Raw genomic sequence first — 14,423 nt, 5'->3', positions numbered from 1 at the left:
GCTTTCTGCATGACCCATTCCTGCAGGATTCCAGCAGGGCATGAAAGTCACCACAGGCAAGTGCACATGCAAACCCCATCTAAAGCAGGGCTATCGCCTCCTGGAAATACTGAGCTCTCCCTAAAAGGGCTACTTGTACACTGACTCTTAAGACTTAGACTCTGCTACTTGGCTGGTAGTCGAAACAAACACCTCTCAACTCAGTTATACCTCAGGCACTACAAAAATAGCTACAGCATTGCTCGAGATAGAGCTAGTGTACCCATCTGTAAGAGACACAGACCTGCCCACGAGGAAATTACCCTCACGGCCTCCAGTGTAAGCAAAGAGCTTTATGGAAGAAGTAGTGACATCTTGTGGATCCCTGAACAAACACTGGAACAAAGCCTACAAACCCGATGTGTAATTAGATAACTATCAGGGGGGATCTGGAAATCTGGAATTCCTCACCTTTTTCCCTTTAGCCATGGAGACTAAATGGATTAGCTCCCTCCCAGCCAAAATTAAAAAAACAAAAAAAACAAAAAAAACACCTAAACTAAAAAAGAGAAGGGCCTGTGAGGAAGTGGACAAAGTTGGGTAAGTTTTAGGAGGCAGTTACTTCATCCAGTTAAAAGGTGAAATTTTTCAAAGCGAGAGGATCAAATTTTCAGCCTCAAGTCCAGTTCCCACATGGAAATAAAAGATCACTGTTCCATTCGACAGCTGATATGTGGTGAAGCTCTGAAAGCAGGGATGGGATTCGCTGAGCGGCACAGCCTACTAACTTTATTTCCTCTAGCACTTTGCTGTACGAACAAACCATAAACCTTCAAAACAAAATGTGTTTATTCTGGTCAGAAGCATCATTATTATTATCACATTGACATCATCAACAACCCTTTAAATCCAACTATTGTTCTTATGGCCCAGTTAACTATTCAGGTCATAAAGCAACTGGATGGAGAAAAATGTATTTAACCTTACCAATGAATTCATGTAAGAAGACCAGAGAAGCTATGTAGCAGGAGAGACTAAGCAGCTCAGCCACTATCATGAGCCAGTGCCATGTCTGGATCGTCAGTGCCACCATCAGTAACTCAGTGAGAATCAGCGATGTGAAGGAAATGGCGACAATGTGAACAAACTCAGACTCAAAGAGGAGGAGCGCTCCGTACATGATGATGCTACCTGCAAGAGCGTAGACCAGTTGAGTATTTTAACCAAACAGTCAAAACTCTAAAATCCTACTGCTATGTCTTGGAGAGACTGAAACACAGCTGTGTCTTGAGACTGTCATTACATCCCACAGGTTTACTGAAAAACAGTGGATCCGTTACTATTTAGGAGACAACTGATAAGACAGGGAAAAAAGTTACTGCACACTTGCCCAGATTGTTTTAATAGCCTATCATATTCACAGACACGTGGAAATTGGAAGTGAACACACAGTATTTTGGCAGCTGGTAACTCCTATAATCATGAAAATCCATCCTCCCAGAAAAGCAGCTGGTCACTGCTCAGAAACTAAAGGATATCAAAGATTCCTAAGACCCACTGCATTGTCTCAGCGCCCAGATGGAAGCAAAGTACATTCAAGTTAGCTTCTCTTTGCCTACTTCAGCCAAGTTCTCTACTCCTTCACACTTCTCCCTAATAGGAGTTCACACTAAAGCACAATTAACAATGTATTGTTTCATGCTCCTATTCTGGATTTGCTGGGGAATGCTCACTACGCCCTGCACAGCCACCTGCACAAATAACTCACATTAACAACATGAGTAATCCGCACCAACATCCATCACACTAGGCTCCTTTCGGAAGGAAAACCTTCAAGTGACTGGAGCTCCAGCCACAAAGTTCAAATCCAGCTGTGAACTTTCCAACACTTAGGGCTGCTCAAGTTTTCATTCAGTCTCATCTCTGCTAGCAACCAGTTCAATTGTTTTCGACTTATTTAGCGCAGCAGAAGTGAAGTCACCTTGGCCAAGTATCGACGAGATAGTGGTTTTAGCTCAAGGATAAATCTTTCCCTCACTTCACCACCCTCTGGCCTTAGCTCTCCACCACTTGTGAGTTCTCTGTAAATGCCCTGGCCTTGCCATCATATTTATCCAGCAACAGAAGGCGCTAACTCTGTCACAGGGTGCTACTGTATGAGATTTCAGCAGATAATATTGCTAAACTCACTTCCCACAATACAAACAAGTATTTATTAGAACTTGAAGAAGTACAAGCAGAAGTTGATTTCTTACCTTGATAGATGCTTATTAAGACCCATATCAAAAATGTTTTGTATGACAGTGGTCGTCCCTAAGAGAGGGAAAGAAAAAAAAAGACAAAGCTGTGTTGGCATTATCTGCTACGAACATTCACTTAAAGATCAACCTACCAATTAATAAAAGAGAATTTGAGGGTGACTTGGAGAGAAAGCAAACCAGACCATGCAGCCCTGCGGTGCTGCCTTTCTATTCTCATTTTTCACGATGTATGAAGGAGGCCTGGGACCATGGATGCTCACTGCTTGCACAGATCAGTACAATCTCTTCCTCACTGCACACGCAATCAATTCAATGCAAAGATGACTCCCGAGCCTAGTCACTGTACTGGGAAATATAAGATGTGTGCATCCACAAATGTGGAGATATTAATATTGTACTTCTAGACACACACAAATCACATCATATTGAAGGCAGATAGGTTTTAAAAAAAACCTTCTCCAGCCAACACAGCTATACCAGTACAAAAACCCCTGTGTTTAGACCAGGCCTAAGGATGGTTGGAGAATTAGTGGTTTATGACATCAGAGACAACATACAAGTGAAACCAGATGGAGACTTATTCAGGCTGCTGGAAAAACAGGCTTTGTTTCTAAGAGTATCTGTTTAACAGAAATCCTTGAGGGAAACGCTCTGCTGAAGACTCAGTCCATCCTTTCCTGCAGTTAAGAAAGATGTTCCCAGTCCACATATCCAGCTATCCCAAAAATTTTCCAGAAAAGAAAACCAAAAATAAAAAAAGGAACCAAGGACAAGATTTATCTTTCTGATATATCTACGTAAGTACCAGATAAATCTTCTTTAGTCTGAGAAGGACCTCTGTCCTTCATGCTCAAGCAGCGACAAAACACACAGCAACCAAATTTCTAGGTCCCTTCAGATGACCCTGAAGGCAAAGTCCAGGGAGCTGCATGACAACCTCCTCCCTTCTCCAACCTGGATCCAACACTCATACCCGCTATCCCTGTTTCTGGCTTCAGAATAGTGCAGACCCCACCGCAATTTCTCCTCTCCCTTATTTTGAAAAAAATCAATGATGTTATTTACTATTAATTTCCCACTGAATGCAACTGTTATTTCCCATCCGTTTTCAATAAGTTGTATTTCATGCAGTATTCAATAACAAACCGTACAGAAATCTGTATCTGTTAATTCAAACTTCCATTTAAAACAATTTTGCTTGAAAATACATATGTCCAACGATGAGTCCCACACCTACTGATCACACATTTGATTTAAAACGTTCAGAGAATTTCCAATCAAAATCAGGTTTTGCCCTCAATCCAAACAAACCAAAGTCTCTCCAACCTTAAGGAGATCTTTGTAGAGTTCTGGGTACAACATTGCAACTTCAGACTTAACATCCTTGTCCAGGACCAGGGAGAACACTGGAAACATGGTGTAAATTGTGGAGTACCTGAGAAGAAGGTAGAAGACTGATAAATTATTTAAACTCCAGATAAACAACGTTAGCATTTCTGTTTGAGAATGGAAATACAGTATCCAAGTATTAATGGATGTACTATAAAACACAGGAAAAACCTGTAGGATTTGTTTTTTGAATAGCTTGTGATTAGAAACATTCATAGGCAGATCAGATTCGAGTACTGCAAGTGATGTTAATAGGTTTATTAACAAAGCCAAGGACAGACCTGTCTCCACCCTGAACTCCACTCTACAGCTCATGCTGAGTTCTGCTTGTACCAGTAGGAAGTGGGGATGAATGTGCTGGTTTGGGTTGTTTTTAATCAAGCATGCTATAGCCTATAAAGTAATGGGACTGCAAGTGCAACAGTAGTGTATTTTACTGGTATCTCTCAGCTCACTGCAGCAGTCAATTCCACCTGCTGGCACTGCTGGGTGCTGGCTCTCCATACTGCACAGCTCCAGCCCACAGTGACCACCTGCCTGTTCTTCACCAGGACTTCCTCCTGGAACAAGGACTGCTGTTACTGTCTGACCTTCTGAACGTGACACTCTCCTTCTGAAAAGGCTTCTAAAAGTGTCTGCACTTTGTTGGTGTCTTGGCTCAGCTCAGAGGAGCAGAGAGAGGGGAGTGGATCACACCCTTCCAAAGCAGTATTGTGAGATACGCAGAACACAGATGTGCACACCTTGCATATTATATTAATTAACCCAAATCCATCACTATGCATGTGTTTTCCACACTATTAGTAAAACATGAGCTCTCACCCAATGATGAGAAAGCCTTGGTAGAGGGGGACTGAAGCAAAGTAAAATACTGATGAGAAAACAGCCTGGAAAAAGAAAAAGAAATAAGCTTTTCAGGCATTAAATACTGCAGTTCATGTAGCAGCTTAAGAATACACTCCGTTCAAACTGAAAAGTACTTGGAGGAAGCTCTCCAAATTCCTGAGACAAAGAAGAATGTAACATCAACCCCTTCTATTCCCACAAACCTTGGATGAAATCTAAGTTTAATAGCAAACACTGGAGAACTGGACGTGGAAAACATTTTGTAATGCAGTTCCAGAGAAGAGAACACAAAGAGTCTCCTCCAGAGCCCACAGCTCTGACCAAAGCTGTCCTGATGCCATAAAGGACAGGTGTGAACTTCCTCCTGCCTCCCTCCCTGGACGATGCCTTTACAGTGTAAAACAATTAGCGCTCACTCATACAAGTTACGAACTCCAATGAGTTCAGGATTAATCTTTTGTCAGTTAAAGAAATTATCGGTTTGTTTTCTGATTTTAAGGTTTGGATACATTTCTGCTGCTGAAGCAGCTTCATTGTCCTCTTGAGTTTCAGTCTCTCATTTCCACTTATCTGCCTCCAACACGTTCACTCTAAAAGGATGGGAGGGAAGAACGAGCCATCTCAAAAGCTCAAGTATTTTACTAAAACGTGTTGGTACTCTTGAGGAATGTGTTTGTACTCCACGGTACAGGAATACACGTCCCAGAGAGCAGCTCCCATCCAACTGTGACTCAGGCCAGGCCCAGTCAGCCAGGTGCTTACCCTTGGTCCCACTATTTGAAGTCCTGACCTGAAACACACCTGGAAATCAGTGCACTTTCTCAGCACAGGCCTTAAGAGAACTGTCCTCCCTTAGATCTTCAGTATTTCGTAACATTACTAAGCAACCACACCACGCTGCAACACAGCAGCGTTTCCTGAGGCAAAGTACTGCTTGTCCAGTTTTGGAAAACTTCCTGATGTTTGTCCTACACGAAGATCCTGTGTGCTTTCATAACAAAGTAACAGCCTCCAACCCATGCAAATGTTCATAAGAAATAGCAGCACTCCAACTGAAAAGCACAACCTTCATTTTCGACATTTTTTGGCCACCTCTTCAAGGGAGAAGCCCACACAACGTGCTCTCACCTGCATTGTGCTGATGCACAAGCTCCTGTGGATGACAAACTGACTGAGAGCTGCAGACCGTTTGTAGCTGTTCCGCCCGTGCACCATCAGTAAACGACCCAGGTGTTTAAACTGAGTGATAGAGAAATCTGCTGCAAGCGATGCTTGCTTGCCTTCCTGCGTACAACAGCAAGCAAAGCACGGTCAGATCATTTCATTATTGGAAACAAAGAAATATATTACTCCTACTAAGATATCATGACAGAATTTCATGAAAACGTGCAACACGTTAGGTGGGGAAGAGCATTACCTCAGCATTTCTGCTTTCCACCACAGCCTTTAAGCAAAGAGCAGTACTATGAAAAGAATTCCCATTTGAATCCTGGCCTCCGACTCTAAGCAACCCTCTGCATTATGATCCACAACACACGTGTTAACACCACGCTCATTTTGAACCCCATTGGTTCTGAACACAAATGCTCAGGCTCTGCAGCTCCCTCAGTACTAGTGTCTGGCATGATGCAAGCAGTCTTTACCACCACCAGATCCAGTCCTTTCACTTGGAACAACACCACATGCAGGAACTGGAGCTCTAACTTGGGGCTTTCTAAAGTAATACAGCCCATTTATTTGCATGTGTAGAGTGCATACTATTAAAGCAATCATAACCCCGGTGTTTGGAGCACCTACATGTGACTAAAAATCCCAAAGTTCACATGGTGGTCCAAGCTTAGGGAATCTCCCAATAATCAAATAAGAAACTTTAATTCTGCTAAAGCTGCTTGTGACTTCCCCAGGGGCTCACTGATTACTCTTGTGGAAGCTTCTCACATTCTTGCACAGAGGATTCATTTAAGAGCTCCTTGCTAACAAGTTTCTGAATTGCTGCAGGAAGACAATCTCACCTTTCCTTCAACTCCAACACCACAGTCCGCCTCCTGAATCATGCTCACATCATTCCCTCCGTCACCTGCAGGTCACAGCATGGATTAATTGGTAGTTTAGCTACAAAGATGACTTTCAGCCTCATCAAAGGTGCCTGGACCAGGCTGCAATACCAGAAGAAATACTGAACTCTGTTAACAAAAGTGGGATCTAAAATTACCACTTGGGAATTTCAGTTCTTTCAGAAGGTTGTCATTTGCTCCACCCACATGAACTGGAGGTCAGTGAGGAGTTAATTGTCTGGCAGGTGCACCACTTTACCTGCGATGCTGCCATAGAGCTCACATTAACAATAGCACTGTGTCTGATGAAGCTCAAACTCTCTTGTGTGAAGGTACAACCCCAAACATCTGTGCATCCCCAGATGCAAATCTTCATCGTATCAGTCATCCTCCACACACAGATTTAAAAGCTCCTTATCTCAGCATTTCCAGGGTTATGGTCACTCATCTCTGGTGAGAATAAAGGATCTCTAATTGCATGTGTACGCAGCCAAAACGCACTTCTTAATTCAATCTCTGTCTGCTTGTAGCCATACCAACCACAGCTACAGATGCCCCTACAGACACTAAACTACAAACTCTTCACTTTTGAAGGAAGACAAAACTGTTTTCAGGTTCCTCTGCAGCCCTTACCTACAGCACAGGTGAGTTTGCCCGTCCTTTCCTGCAGCAAACGCACGATCTGGGCTTTCTGTGTCGGAGCACACCTGCAGCACACGACGGCAGGGCACTGGCACGCCAGCTCCATGAACTCATACTCATAGTACTTCAGACACACCTGATTCACAGGGAACATAAGCATCACTGACGTTTGTTCCACAAACGCTCCTTAGCAGACGTGAGACACGGAGCGTGCAGTGCAGCCCTACCTCCAGAGAGTCGCCTGAAATGACCAGCGCACAGTCGTGCTTCCTGCGGAAGGCGTTCAGCTCCAGGTGAGCCTCCCCACGATTCGTCACCTGCAGGGAAACATGGTGTGAGGGACGGGCTGCTCTGCGGGGCAGCCTCAGTTCTCCCTCCCAGAATTGGGTGTCCTGGTTGGGGCACGTGGTTGTTACTCACTAGTCTGAATATATGGATGTCCTGTGTGCGTGTCACCAAGTGCGCATTCTTTGCTGTACACGTGGCTGTCTCCAGCTTATCCCCCGTCAGCATCCACACCTAAAACCCAAGTATGCACTGTGTTAAGCACAGAACTTCAGAGCCACGTCTGCAGGACATCTAGAGGAAAGGACTCTTAGGATACACATACACACGTTTTCTTTCTAAAAACAAGAAAAAAAGCCCTATTTTAACATGCACAAGAAAACTCTCACTGATTAAAAATAAAGATTTCAAGAGGCCAAAATGCAGAAGAGGTTACCAGCTCCATAAAGCATTTCTCCACTTGCAGTTTTTCAAGATTCAACAAAACGCAATCGAAAGAACATGAACGTGTGTGTTCACATGTCCCACCCCGACCATTCCTTATGTGCTGAAATAAACAGGCCCTTCTGCAGAAACATCCCTCACGGCCCTGCCTGCAATGCGGATGATGCAACTGGGGTTAGCTCACTGCTGATGTGTGCATCTGGAACAGACTGACTTGGTTTTGCGTTAAGGTTTTCTGTTGTATTCTTCTTTAATATTTTTTATTTTACACACACATAAATATACAAACACTGCTCCTTTTATTTCATGCTGGCAAGGGGGGGATTTTAGAAAGCAATGCCAGAAGCCATACTCAGCAGCAACGCTCTGCTATGATCTGGCAGAGAATTCCCTCCATACAGTAAATATGTCAGTTTGCTGCTTGGTTTTCCTTTGTTTTCTGTTGCCTTTTTTATTGCACGGCTGTTCCTACACTTTCAAGGCAACACCCACAAACACTTAAACCTTTAAAAAAAAAGAAGAAGAAAACACACAGAGACTCACTTATTGGCTTAGTAATTTTAGCTTGGGCAATGATTCGATCTCAGCAGAACAGTCCCTTTGATGAATTATCAGCCTGCCTCCAGCTGTGATTTACCTCCTGCGTGCCCTGTGCTAAGGAACCCCCAGCAGCAGCTGGATGCACTGCAGGGTGAGCCCCACACCCAGCTCCCAGCTGGAGGCACACACAGCACTGCTGAGCAGCTCGGCTTTCTGCTGTGTGCCCAGCGAGTGGATCGAGGTTGTCCTGCTCATGGGGATGGCCCCAAACTGAAAACACTCCTGGAAGGTGTCCCTAAGCCAGGAGTTCCACTTCCAAACTAAACCCCAAGCACAGCCCTGCTGCTGGATTCACAGCACTGCTCAAGATTTTGCTTGCTTTGATACTGAAAAGTAGAGAAGCTAAAGAAAAAAAACCACAAACTTTCTACTGACTGTTCTAGTCCAAATCTGAAGGCAGTCCATCCTTTCACCCTTTTGCGACCCCGGGATCTGAACGACAGGTTCTCGGGGAGGAAAACTAAGCAGGGATCCCCCACCGGCGGGTGCGGGTTTTCAGTGCCCGCATCAGACGCAGGAGCCCGAAAAGCCGGACGCGTCCCCAGCCCTTCATTCTCGTGGCTCACGCTCCCTCCAGTGGCTGCTGCGCAGCACTGACAGCCCCGGCCCAGCAGCAGCCCCCGCTTCCAGCACGTTCTGGACCTAAAGCTGCACACAAACACATCAGCCAGACTCGCTGGTCCGGCTCACAAAGGGCACCCGCTCGATACTCCAGCACAGCCCCAAACTGCTCCATTTTCTGCCTGCAGACTCAGAGGGGCCAGGTGCCCATGCCAGGGGTGGGTTATGCAGACCTTAATGCCAGCATTCCTCAGCGTCTCCAGAGTGGGCCGGACATCCGCCTGCAGCTGGTCCTCCACCCCAGTGAGACACAGCAGCTCCATCTCCATCTCCAGACTCTCGATGACCGTGGCTACCTTCAGCGAGCGGTCGTGCACACTGAGCTTTGCCTGGACGTACCGTGCCTGAGGACAGAGCAGACAAAGCCACATTCAAACAGCTAGCTCAGATTTTCGTGCAATACAGAGCTAGGCAGCACCACCCCAAAGCAATCTCTTAGCTGTCATTCAGAGACACCTCCTGTAATGTCCCTTTAGCACAAGGTGCTGCTACAGAATAAGTGTTTCAGGTAGTCTGTCTGTGTTCTTCTGCTCTGGCATGTACAGAAAAGCCTGTGAATGACCCCCAGCACCTCAGGGCCCAGCCGTGGCTGTTGGGACTGACACTTCTCCAGATGAGGATCACAGAGAATCTTAAATCTTTCCGCCATCTCATCTCTGTGTTTGGCTGCAGTTCTCCTTCGCATCTTGCCTGCCCAGAGGAGCCCATCTAACAGATCCCACGCACAAAGCCTGGCTGTGTTGGATGTGGGATGTTTGCAGCTTTCCCCAGTCTCAAAATGCAACAACGCAAATTAAAAGCCAATACCCTGCCCCAAGCAAACACTATTTGCTAACAAATAATGGAGATCTGCAGAACATGTCAGCACAGAGGATTATAAAGCAGGAATGGAGAACTGTTTGGGACGTTCCTGGATGGGATCCAGTTTCCCACACATCACTTTTAAAGTCACTTTGATTAAAAGAACAGCAAGACACTGAAAAATGGCAATTCTAGCAGAAGGATTAGGGAGATGAGAGGCAGCATTATCATGAAAGGTCTGTGAGAGCCAATTCTGCCATTATTTGTTTAAAAAAGAAAATGAAACAGAAAAAACAAGACACTTACTTCAAAGTCTTGATACTGCTCTTCAGTGAGAGACTTCTTGGCTACAACAAGAACCCTCAGGCCTTCCCGAGCCATGTTACCACACTGGAAAGAAGAATCACATTGTAAACCATAAACTGCATCTCAAGTAAGATGATTTATGCACAGCATTTCAGAGATTGCAATGCAAGATAGCAGGTTAAGAAAATAACGGTCCCATTTGAGCAACCCCAGCAAGTCTGTAACATCTGATAAAGTGCATGATAAACTCAAAAGGAGAAAAAGGAGATCTGAAATGGTTTGCAATCTATCCCAGTGATCAGAAACAAAACTGTCCCCCTCTGCCATATCACTGCAGCAAAAAACAGCCCCACTGATTTTGTCTGCTCTGCCTCTAAGAACACATAGCTTTGATTTGATGATTTGAAATCTATGGCCATAAACTCAGTAAAATAAGGCCAATGCATTATTTCTGTGAATGTCGAGGTGTGGGGCTGGAAAGAACCAGTAACCAAAGCCACTGCTACAAACTGTGTGTCAACATTACTGCAAATCTGATGCACGTATCCCAGCACAAAGCTGCCAAACAGAGTTTAGAAACTAGACTTTTCAGTCTGAAATAAATCCAGACATAGAGCCAGGCTCATGACACATTTGGTGACCTTGGATGGCAAAAAGTTTTGAGCAACATCCACTTTATTGATGGAAATTACTCTGCACTAAGTAGGTTGAACTTGCCACACAATTTTCTTGTTACTTCGTATTTGTTTGGCCAAAGACTAACCCAGCACTGGGTTATGCTTTGATATATGAACTGCCAGCACATATGATCTTCTGGCCTACAGGAATTTTAGCACTTGTCCCCTTAGTGGCACAATGACAACAGAAGCTTTGCCAGGTGTTGCCCTGGTAGGAGAAAAGCACTTACACAAGGAACCCCTGTACTAAGAGAGACTGCCCCGTACCTCCTCTTCCAGCCAGTCGTTGTACTGCACGATCCCAGCCATCACCACGTCTGCTCCCTTCATGTAGAAGGTGATCTCTCCCGTTGACTCATCCTGAAGAAGCAGAAGAGTTAAAGCTGGGGCAATATTGGAGCACTTTGAGTGGGCTCAGAAAGGCAAGTAAGGAGTATTTCACAAAATCACAGAATCTCAGGGGTTGGAAGGGATCTCAGGAGATCACTGAGTCCAATTCCCCTGCTAAAGCATTTCCCTACTATAGGTCACACAGGTGGGGTCCAGGTGGGTCCTGAGTGTCTCCACAGAAGGAGATTCCACCACCTCTCTGAGCAGCCTGTGCCAGTGCTCCATCACCTGACTGTAAAGCATCTCTTCCTACGGTCAAGTTTTAGGCCACTGCTCCTCATCCTATCGCTATGCACCACCAAGAAGAGCCTGACATCATCCATTTGCCCCCCACTTCTCTTCAGATATTCATAAGCATTTAACAAATTCCCCTCGGTCTTTTTTCCAGGCTAAACAGACTCATGTTACTCAGCACTTAATCGTAAGGGAGATGCTCCAGACCCCTCTCCATTTTCGTGGCCCTCCACTGGACTCCTTCTAGGAGATCCATCTTTTAGGGACTGGGGAGCCCAGAACTGGACACAGCATTCTAAATGTGGCCTCAGCAGAGTAGAGGGGGAGGACCACCTTCCTCAACCTGCTGGTCACCCTCATTTTAATGCACCGCAGGATACCATTGGCCTTCTTGGCCAAGTATGATCAGCTTCTTAATCAGCCACACGTGATGCTGACAGCATGTGCCTTCAAACAGCCTCTGGCCCTCGCCCCGAAAACCTGCTTCATACTTATCGAAACAATAAAACAGACACACAAGGCTTAACAGACTGAAAGTCGCTCTAATCTGCCTCCTTTACATTATACAGCATAGGCATAATTAAAGTTTACGCTTGCTGCAGAAAGGTTAGATTGCTGCCTGCCTTATCTGATACAAGTCATTTGCAGGCTGCAAGCAAAGCCTATTTACATTACCACAAATTAAAAAATCCCTTCTAAGCAGGCAGATACCAAAGGAGGTCACAGCTATCAGTATTACAAGCTAATGGAAACTCTGGCAATTTCCTCAAAGGAGTCAAAACAATGAGTAAGAAACAAACCGCTCCATCAACCAAGATAGCCACCAGGGATAGGAGGAAAATAAACTTCACACACAAAAACAAAAGCTCAGGAAGGTCTGGAAATACACAGCCATGAACAAAGGAGGAAAATTAAATATAATTTTTTAAAAGCATAATAAATGCTCTTTCATTTTTGCGCTGTGTAATATCGGCATTAATTCGTTCTGCTGTTACTGAAACTGGTGATGATGCCAATTCCACACAAAGAGTGCAAGTCAGCAGGTGAAAGCCTGATGTCCCATGGCACCAGTGACACAGAGTCTACTTCCATAGCAAGAAAAAGTGACACCTGATGCTGGCACTAAAAATCCAAAGAGGAAATGTAGGTGTCCTGGATGGGAAAATTAAGTGGCCAAAGACAACAAAGATCCTTTACTGAGTTTTTTAACCAAGCTCAAAGATCTTCACGAGTACAATTCTTACAATTAAGCTTCAGAATTCATTTCAAAGCCCTGAAGCATTCAGCCTTCATGTACCAGTAGCCATACTTCCCAGCTCCCCAACGCAAAATGAGCACCACTATCAAACCAAGCAGAAGGTACTGAAATAAAACACAACACACTTTTGTCAGAGGTAAAGGTAAGGGGGTATCTATTCAATTATTTGATTTACAAGTGTCCAACAACATCTCTGTAGGAAACTGCATAAGGACTCCACTTCCCCTGCTGCAGAACTGGCTAAGATAGTTGAGAGGTTTTGTCCAATATAAATACTGTATCAGCTATCTCCTTGCATTAGTCATTTCCTCTCAGCAAGTTCAGTAGGAGGTTACCGCGTTCTCATATTATGGTGAGATCGCACTATAAATCCACACAGAGATTTGCCAGTTACATTGTTTTGGAGAAGCATCTTTTTCCACCGTGGTCTGAGTCTGGCCGCAGTTCAAAGGCTTCTCTCAATTCCAGATATGACAATAGCACTATCTTTGCTTTGCAACAAAGATCATTCCACATGGGTAAGGGGAAAAAAAGCAAAGAGAAAGAAGAATGGAAAAAGTTGTGGTCAAACAAACAGGCCTCCTTACAAGAAGATAAGTAAGTAAATAGCACTGCAAAGAGCGGATGCTTTGTTGAAACAGGACTTCTTAGAACTGAAATAATCGGCTACAGAAATGACAGTTGATCACACATAACAAACAGACCTTGCAAAAATATCCCAAGCCAGGCAACATCTGCTGCTTGTTTTCACTATCAGCGACTGCTTTATTTACTAAGAGTTGTGTGTTGGAGGAAATCTTTCTGTGAGGGCCAGAGAGGACAGGACCAGCAAAGGAGCTGCAGTCGCTGCGAGGATTCTGTGACACTGCTCAGCACTGTGCATGTAGCACTTACTGAAACCCCAGACCCCAGTCGTGCAGGAAGCCTGGCAGGGCACTCACAATGGCTCCTGCTGGCTGAAAAATGGCAGTTTCTAATAATGGGCGATAGCTGTAAGGCTGAGCAGAAAATACCACCGCCTGAATCCTACTTGGTGCAGTTCTGAGTGAAGTCTTGCCCTGCAGCTCTCTTCCCCCTCCCAGCACTCTGCTTCTGTTGTCTCCTTGACACTTCACACCACCTTGCAAGCCCTGGATCAGAACCAACATGACTGCCTACACATGTACACATGTACATCCAATAGTTTTATTTGTCAGTTACTGTTAAACTATTCTTAATGCAAACTGCCTTAAGACAGTATTTTGGAGCACATGGGAACAAGGTGGGTAACCTGCAGGCAGTCAGCACCTGCTCCTCAAACCCTGGTTCTGCATGGGGTGCAGAGGGGGCTGCTATAACAGCACAGCAGCAGCTCACCAGCTGCAAAATGAAGGCATTTAACAAGCACAAGGAGTGGGCAGTGCTTCTGCTCACGGCACAAACCTGCTCTACAGACACCGGCTCTGGCCCTGGCATTGCTCCTGCTGACCAGCAGTGGGAGCTTTGCTGTTTTCTTCAGCAGTGCTGTTAAACACAGCAATGCACAGGAGGAAACCTTTTCTTCCTAAATGAGAGGAATGTAGCTAACAGTTATCTCAAAAGGCATAAGCTTCAAATCGCTGCTTTGTATCTTATTGTTTTACCATACATAAAGGGG

At 44.9% G+C, this 14,423-nt stretch overlaps 1 protein-coding gene across 2 annotated transcripts in view; it reads right to left on the bottom strand.

Moving 5' to 3' along the window:
• ATP9A (ATPase phospholipid transporting 9A) overlaps positions 1-14,423 on the bottom strand; it is a 47,408-nt gene that overhangs the window by 4,482 nt on the left and 28,503 nt on the right. For both annotated transcript variants that reach the window (XM_015882050.3, XM_085519833.1), the window contains exons 16-27: positions 11,173-11,265; positions 10,229-10,312; positions 9,295-9,465; positions 7,592-7,690; positions 7,399-7,488; positions 7,163-7,307; positions 6,488-6,552; positions 5,604-5,759; positions 4,452-4,516; positions 3,567-3,675; positions 2,235-2,292; positions 967-1,170 (exon numbers count right to left, since the gene is read on the bottom strand). In XM_015882050.3, the coding sequence (XP_015737536.1) occupies positions 967-1,170; positions 2,235-2,292; positions 3,567-3,675; positions 4,452-4,516; positions 5,604-5,759; positions 6,488-6,552; positions 7,163-7,307; positions 7,399-7,488; positions 7,592-7,690; positions 9,295-9,465; positions 10,229-10,312; positions 11,173-11,265 (1,339 nt within the window). The remainder of the gene's footprint in view (positions 1-966; positions 1,171-2,234; positions 2,293-3,566; positions 3,676-4,451; positions 4,517-5,603; positions 5,760-6,487; positions 6,553-7,162; positions 7,308-7,398; positions 7,489-7,591; positions 7,691-9,294; positions 9,466-10,228; positions 10,313-11,172; positions 11,266-14,423) is intronic.

This window comes from Coturnix japonica, chromosome 19, assembly GCF_054131305.1.
Source record: "Coturnix japonica strain WE chromosome 19, WE-NBRP24, whole genome shotgun sequence".
Classification (NCBI taxonomy): domain Eukaryota; kingdom Metazoa; phylum Chordata; class Aves; order Galliformes; family Phasianidae; genus Coturnix; species Coturnix japonica.
The sequence above is the reverse complement of the archived record's forward strand: the minus strand, read 5'-3'. Positions and strand labels throughout refer to the sequence as shown.